The sequence below is a fragment of the Rhopalosiphum padi genome, chromosome 3 (assembly GCF_020882245.1).
Source record: "Rhopalosiphum padi isolate XX-2018 chromosome 3, ASM2088224v1, whole genome shotgun sequence".
Classification (NCBI taxonomy): domain Eukaryota; kingdom Metazoa; phylum Arthropoda; class Insecta; order Hemiptera; family Aphididae; genus Rhopalosiphum; species Rhopalosiphum padi.
Window position 1 is genome coordinate 77,723,729 of NC_083599.1, and position 8,060 is coordinate 77,731,788.

Genomic DNA, 8,060 nt, shown 5'->3' on the forward strand with positions numbered 1-8,060 from the left:
TATAATTTAATTTTCAATGAAAATTTATTCTATTTAGAAAATTATATAAAAAATCTATTTTATGGACATATTATAAAGTATTTTATTCTTGAACAAAACAATATTGAAAATGTGTGTTTGAATACTATAAAAAACTATACATAATAATATATCAAGTTTTATAGATATTTTATACGTAATAATTACCAAATATAATAGCGCATATTTAAAGATTTTTGAAATTTTTCTTTCCTTTAAAGCCTATATAAGAATATTCTATTAATAATTTATCGGTAAATAATGCTTGCATGTTTTTTCTGACAGTCTCTGATAAATTTTGCCTTCTCAAACGAGCAAGTTCTTTAATCTATATAAAAACAATTAATAAATTATAATGGGTAATCAAAGTAAAATGTATTACCAAAAATGTATTATTACCACTTTTATTCTATACTTTGTTTCTTCAATTAATTTTTCCTCCATTTCATTCAAATCTTCATCACTGTCCAATGTCCATAAATTTTATTGTATCATTTTCACATAGATACTCATCATTAAAACATATGTGGTTTGATCGCATAATTTTTCAAATATTTTTTCCTGCGTATTTATTATAATGTCAAGGCGATCCTGTATATTTTTTGTTTCATGTTTTTGCACAATAAGTTGCCTGTTAACTGACTTTTGAAAATCTGTAAAATATTAAATTAATTCAATTCATTTAAAATAAATCTTTTTTTATTATCCTAAGAATACATTTAACAAACATTATTTATTATATACCTTTAAGTTGTTTTACTAAAGAATTTTCATTATCTTCATTTTCTTTGATTGTGGGTGATACTGATGTAATTGATGAAGATGTTAATTTAATTTTTTTATGGTTTGTGTTGGGAGTTAAATTGATTGTATCATCACATCGCACTTGAGATGACATAATAAACACGTCAAACAAATTATATTCATTCTGAGGACTGTACAATACTTCCACTGCTTCACAATGTTCATCTTCTATAGTTGTAAGTTAATTACATTAAAAATAATACATATTTCAATGTCATAATTTATAAATTATTTAATTTTATAAGTTACCTTTGATGTTGCTAAAGATAGGAGTTGGTGCTTTATTTTTAAAGGGCTTAGTACGGTTCTGAGAAGATAGAGGATCATCAGTGTCGTTGTGGGATGATAAGTCTGATGTATTTTGAGCTTTTTTTGCTTTGGCTCGAGCTACATTAATATTAGCTAAAAAACGGTTAATTATTTCCAAAGGAAACAAGAAGCGGACACAGAGCGTAATTGACCACTTGTTCACGTTGCATTGAATTTACATCAATTGATATTAAAGAGGATAGGTGATAGAATGCACCCTTGTCGATCACCCTTGGTAGGTTGGAATTGATCTGATACTGCATCTTGTGCTCTGATTACTGCCTTTGATCCAGCGTATAGATTCTTGATTAAGTGGATTATATGTTCAGGGACTCCCATTTCTTGCATAACAGTCCATAGTTTCCTCCATTGAACACAGTCAAAAGCTTTGTTATAGTCAATGAAGCACAATATTAACGGTTGATTGAATTCTCTACTCTTCTCTATGAGCTGGCGTATATTCAAGATTTGTTCGCGCGTTCCTCTACCTTTGACAAATCCAGCTTGTTCCGGCAGTATTTTACTATCTACGTAGTACCTCAGTCTTGCATGAATGACATTCAGTGGGACTTTGGAGGCGTGTGAGATGAGAGATATGGTGCGGTAGTTGCTGCATTCTTCGGTAGACCCTATTTTATGAAGTGGTATGAAGATCGATTCTACCCAGTCTTCTGGCCAGGCTCCCGTGGTCCAAACCTCATTGCACAGTTTCCATAAGATCTTTACTCCTTTATCTCCAGATCGTTTCAAATTTTCTGCAGTGATTTCATCTGATCCAGGTGCCTTATTATTCTTCAGCTTTGATACTGCCTGTTCAATTTCTTCGCAGAGAATTCCTGGTTCTTGTTCACCATACGTGATTCCATTGCCAGTGTGCTCATCTGGGTCTGTGTACAGCTTTTGGCAGTAAGTCCTCCAGCATTCCAGAATGCTGATTGGGTCTGTCTGCACTTTTCCATTTTCATCTTTAATAGCTGATCTCCTTAGCTTAAAATTCCCAGTAAGCTTCTTAATTTCTTGGAACAGTTCACGTGTATTGTTCTTATCAGAATAAACTTCAATTCTTTTGCACGTCTTGTAGTAATGATCTCATTTTTGTCTCGACGGATTTCCCTTCTTATCTGCGCTGAAAGTTGGTTGTATTGAGGGGTGCAATGAAGGCCTTTGACTTTCAGTTCGCGGCGCTGTTCAATGAGGTCAATGGTTTCCTTGGAAAACCAGCAGTTATTCTTTTGATTTCTCGGCCGTTCTTTTATAACCTCATTCTTGGTAGTCCTAAACACTTGTTTAAGATCGGACCAGTTGTTGATGGTGTCTTCATGTCTGAGCTTTTGCTGTAGGATGGTTTCAAATCTTTCCCACTCCTTTTTGCTATTTATATGTTGGCTTGTTATATGCTGGGGTCTCTTACAATTTTTCAGATGAATCTGCAACTTAGTCACCAGCAGTTGGTGGTCTGATCCACAATCTGCGCCTGGTTTTGTTTTGATGTTCTCAATACTGGATTTCCACCTTGATGGTATTAAGCAGTAATCAATCTGATTCTTGTACTCTTCGTTTGGTGACGTCCATGTGTATAATCTTCTTGGATGGTGTTTGAAGAGGGTGTTAGTTATGACCATGGATGTACTCTGGCAGAATTCAATCAGTTTTTCTCCCCTTCCATTCCTTACGCCGAGCCCGAAGTTTCCGGCTATATTTGTTTCAGTGTAATCTGCTAACTTTTGCATTGAAGTCGCCCTGAATGATGGTGACTTCGCTCTTTGGGAGGTGTGATACTATCTCTGCTAAAATGTTGTAGAATTCATCGATTACTTCTTCCTCGGCAGCTGATGTTGAAGCGTAGACTTGTATCAAATTTAGTTTATTTGGTGTGGAATTGAGTTTTACCACGATTATTCTATCGTTGACTGCTATATATTTTATTATTGAATGGGACCATCTTTTGTCCACAATCACAGCCACACCATTCCTAGAGTTGGTACCATTTCCTGAGCACATGATCTGGTTTCCGCCGGATGTTTTAAAATGTCCTTTATCTCTCTGGTGTGTTACGAATATGCCTAGAATTTTGATGTTACGCTTTTCCATTTCTCTTTCAATCTGACATAATTTTCCTTGCTGACGTAATCCTCTGATATTCCAGGATCCAATATACTGGGGTTCGTTGATCATAACGCGGCCTGTAGTTGCGCCCCCCGGAGATCCGATCGGGGCACTTACTCCGGAATTTAATTTGACTGCAGACAACATCATGATGGGTTTTCTTGGGAAGGGATTAATCAGAGTAGTTTCTCGTTGCTTTCTCTGATCGCAGAAGTATACCTTATTTCTAAGGGATACTACTCAAACGTAAATAATAATTTACGCTTGATACTAGTAGCGCTGCTGCCCACTACTACGTCCATTTTAGTCGGTTCTTACGACAGGCATGGACTACCGAGGGTGTATTCTGATCCCCACCCACAGGGGTAATTATCGGTTATACCATCTAAATAATAAAGTGAATTACCATTTCCGTTAATTTATTATAAATTAATTTTAATTAAATTGATAAATTTACTTACCAGGACACGCAGAAAGGTATGGATAATCTTTCTTCTTCTTCCAGTCTTCAATCCTTAGATTGGTTTGCTGCAGTTCTCCATGCTTCCCTATCATTACTCAATTCCTTTAGTTTTTTATAACTATTCTTCCCCATGTCACTCATTAATTGCTTCATATACTCCATCCTTGGTCTTCCTCTTCCTATATGGCCTTCAACGTCGCCCTATATGATGGTTTTTGTTAGACTCTCATGGCGTAGTAGATGTCCTATCATTTTAGCTCTTCTAACTTTTACGGTATGCCATAGTATTTTCTTTTCTTTTATTCTAATTAGTACTGCTTCATTCGTTATTCTATCAATCCATTTAATTCTTAACATTTTACGATAACACCACATTTCGAAGGCCTCTAGTTTTCTTTTCTCTATTGCACTGATTTTCCAGGTTTCACAGCCATATAAGGCAATACTCCATATATATATTTTTAAGAACCTTTTCCTTACCTCTAAGTCCATACTATTGGTGGTTAGTAAGTGTTTTTTATTCTGGAAAGCCCTCTTCGCTTGCGCTATTCTACTTCGAATTTCATCTTTACTACGGCCATCTTCTGTTATTTTACTTCCTAGATAATTAAAGTGTTGTACTTGTTCTATGCGTGCGTTATCTATGTATATATTATGTTGAGCAGGGTTTGTCTTGCTGCACGCCATAACCTGTAACGAGACAAACAGAGTGTCCAAGGCAAGTGGCAAACTCTCTTGGCTCGTCACACACCAATATATATAACGCTACCGACGCGCGCTCTTGTGTACCATCGACGCAAACTACTAATCGCACGTATAACATTTCCAAATCACAACATAGATAGCGCGGAAGAGTAAATACGTTGGAAACATACGCCGCCTGACTGGAAAACCAGATTTCCCCTTTAAACCCGGGAATGTAGAACTAAATTATTTATCTAGTTAAATTCAACTGATTGAAATCTATAGGATTCACACAATCAAATAATGATATGCATCGAAGAAAATGATTAATTTCGTGAATTTGAAATCATCATACTGCTAAGGAAATCTGGGCTACAGATAGCACAAATAGGAGCCAGCAACCTTGGTTCGATACCCCCTTTTGCTCCTTGCTAATTGTAGTGGGATTGTGAGCCGGACGGTATTAAACCACCGTTATACACGGACACGATTCACTACAACTTGAACAGCTACATTATAGACTGCACAAGCCGGCCGGTATTCACACCACCGGCATACACGGAAGTGCTACAGTCTATCCACGACCATCATTGGCCGTCCCTCCTACATAACTACAAAGTGAGAAATTGCCACCATTCAGTGACGGAACACGCTGTATCAGACTTCTACAAGTCATAGCTACCACGAAGAAGTGCACCGCAAGAAAAACCGTGAGTTGTATGTTCAATGATTCCCACCCCTTTTATGTAAAGTCCCTATACCTTATTTTTAATGTACACTCTTAAGAGTATAAAATATTTTGTTGTAAAATTTTAATAATGAAACTATTGTATTATTTGGTGTAAAATAAATAAAAAATATATACAAATGTGATTCATTACAAACCTTTGTCTTTTTTTTATTTAATCGCATTCCATATTTGTCCCATAATATTTTATTGACCTTAGTTAAAATATTTTACAGGTCATTTTCTGTTTCTGCGCAGAAAGCGATGTCATCAGCAAATCTCAGAGCGTTAATTGTTTCTCCACCTATTCTAACTCCTTGCTTTACTTCTATTCTTAGTTCTTTCATTACTTCTTCAATATATAGATTAAACAGCATGGGTGATAGGTTACAGCCCTGTCGTACACCCTTTTTAATTTTTGCTATTTCTTCTTTTCCATCTATACGTATTAATAAAGTTTGGTTTTTGTAAATTATATATGCATCTTCTGTCTTAATACTTAATTCCAATTGAATTCAGAATATCGAATAATATACTCCACTTTACATTATCAAACGCCTTCTCTAAATCGACAAAGGCTATGAATGTATCTTTGTTTCTTCTAATTTGTTTTTCAATTAGTACTCTCAGTGTTAAAATTGCCTCCCTTGTTCCTATGTTTTTTCTGAATCCAAATTGATCTTTACTCAGATTTTCTTCTATCTTTTTATCTATCCTGTTTTTGATTATTCTGGTGATAATTTTGGCGGCATGTGTGATGAGGTTTAATGTTCTGTACTCTTCACATTTTTGTGTTCCTTTCTTTTTTGGAATTAGTACCACAATACCCTTCTCAAAATCACTTATGGTTCTTCCCTTTAAATATATTTCATTGCATATTTTGTACAGTTCTTTTTTAACAACTACGTCTGTGTATTTAAGTAACTCTGCTGGGATTTCATCTACACCATACGCTTTATTGTTTTTAAGGGAGTCCATCGCATGATCAAATTCTGCCTGCAAGATATAATCACCTTTATCATCCTCATCTACATTATCTTCTTCCTCAAATATCATAGTTGAATTATCTTCATATAATTCTTCCAGATATTCTTTCCATCTTTTAGCCTTTTGATCAGCTTCTAGTAATAATTCGCCGTTTTTGTTTACTAGGGTTCCTGCGTTTTGTTTCCTTTCACGAAAAAGCTTTTTGGTTTCTGAAAACGCCAGGTCAGTTCTTCCTTTTTTTAAAAATTTTCTATTCCCTTACATTGCTCATCTAGCCATTTTTCATTCGCTTGTTTTTATCTTCCTTTGCACTTCATTTCGTATTCTTTTGTATTGTTGTTGTTCTTGAGTGTTAATTTGAATTTTATAACTTCTTCTTTCATTTATTAGCTTAACTATTTCGTCTGTCATCCAAGGCTTCTTCGACTCTTTCTTTTGGGTTCCTAATACTTCCTTTGCCTGGATCTTTAGAATTTCCTTAATATTTTCCCATTTATTTTCCTCCGACTGACAGTTATCCATTTGTATGTTGTTTTATGCTTTCTTACATTTCTCTTTCAATTCTATTCTCTTCTCATCTTTCTTAAACACTTCTAAATTCCATTTATTTGTGAATACACCTTTCTTAATTTTTTTGTACATTAGATTTGTTTCCATAATAATTAGATTGTGATCGCTGTCAATATCAGCACCAGGATATGTTTTGCATTGTTTAATTTGATTTTTAAAGCGTTGTTTAGTAATAATATAATCGATTTGATATCTTGCTGTATCTCCCGGCCTCTTCCAGGTATATAATCTTCTTTTATGATGTTGGAAAAAAGTGTTTGCAATTGTCAATTTGTGTTGTGTACAGAACTGTATTAGTCGTTCCCCTCTCTCATTTCTGGTTCCCAAGCCATAACTACCCGTTATGTTACTTTCTTTCCCTTCGCCTACTGCTGCATTCCAGTCGCCCAGGATTATAACATTCTCCCCTGCTTTAGTCATCGCCATTATTTAATCTATTTTATCATAAGTTTCTTCAACTTCTTCGTCATTGTGTGATGATGTTGGCATGTATACTTGGATAATCGTTGTAATAGCAGGTTTAGTATTAATTTTAACCATGATGATCCTATCTGTACATTGATAGTAGCTGATCACACTTTCTCCACACTGTTTATTCATGATGATGCCTACCCCAGTATGTCCATTTTCCGAGCCTGTATGAATGAATCTGTACTCATCACTCCAAAAGTCACCGGGATCTGGCCATCTTACTTCACTTATCCCTATAATGTCAATATTTAGTCTTCTCATTTCTAGTTTTAAATTTTCAAACTTTCCGCTTCTTCTCAAGGTTCTTACATTCCATGTGCCTACTCTTTTATAGTTTTGTTTTGTTTTACTCAAGGTAGTCTCCACCCGGACATCCGAACGGGAGACTAGTTTACGTCCGGAATCTTTTAAAATGAGTTCACAATCCATAACTGCAGATACTAGGGATAATAAGGTGGTGGTTTCCCGTTTCCTTCCTCCTCGCAGTTTTATAACCCTTTAGATGGCTGCCATCTTCACTTACAAATGTTTGGTATGTAGCTGTACCGATCTCCTTGATCTCCACCTACATCCAATACTGGGGAAGCTGCTGCCCTTCCCCAGACCCTTTTGGTCGCCTCTTACGACAAGCAGGGATTGCTCTAGGCCTATTCTATCCCGGGACCCAGACGGAATAATGTGATGTCCTCTTAACATATTAATAAAATAAGATCAATATAAAATATAAATGTACATACCTGGATTTTATTCTAGATAAAAAAATTAAACCCAGAGTTTCCAATTAGGATACAATACAACTTTGGCCAAATGTGAGACTGTAGCCAGTAACATTTTTAATTGTGCACTGGCGGATAATCTTTATCTACACATAACCACATGCATTGACATGAATACCATATAATTGCTCAAAATGTTTTTTTG

The 8,060-nt window shown here is 35.4% G+C and overlaps 1 protein-coding gene across 1 annotated transcript; it reads right to left on the bottom strand.

Moving 5' to 3' along the window:
• Positions 1 to 423: 423 nt before the first annotated feature.
• LOC132923757 (uncharacterized) lies at positions 424 to 980 on the bottom strand. The gene is made up of 2 exons (XM_060987715.1): positions 763 to 980; positions 424 to 671 (listed from the first exon to the last, which is right to left on the bottom strand). Exons 1-2 carry the CDS (start codon positions 914 to 916, stop codon positions 502 to 504), a joined length of 324 nt encoding a protein of 107 aa, XP_060843698.1. The 5' UTR covers positions 917 to 980; the 3' UTR covers positions 424 to 501.
• Positions 981 to 8,060: the final 7,080 nt, after the last annotated feature.

Excerpts from the sequence above, each read along its gene's own strand:
- LOC132923757 (XM_060987715.1), bottom strand. The coding sequence starts at position 916 with ATGTCATCTCAAGTGCGATGTGATGATACAATCAATTTAACTCCCAAC. Across the intron at positions 672-762 it reads TTTAGTAAAACAACTTAAAG|ATTTTCAAAAGTCAGTTAAC; the intron begins GTATATAATAAA and ends AATATTTTACAG.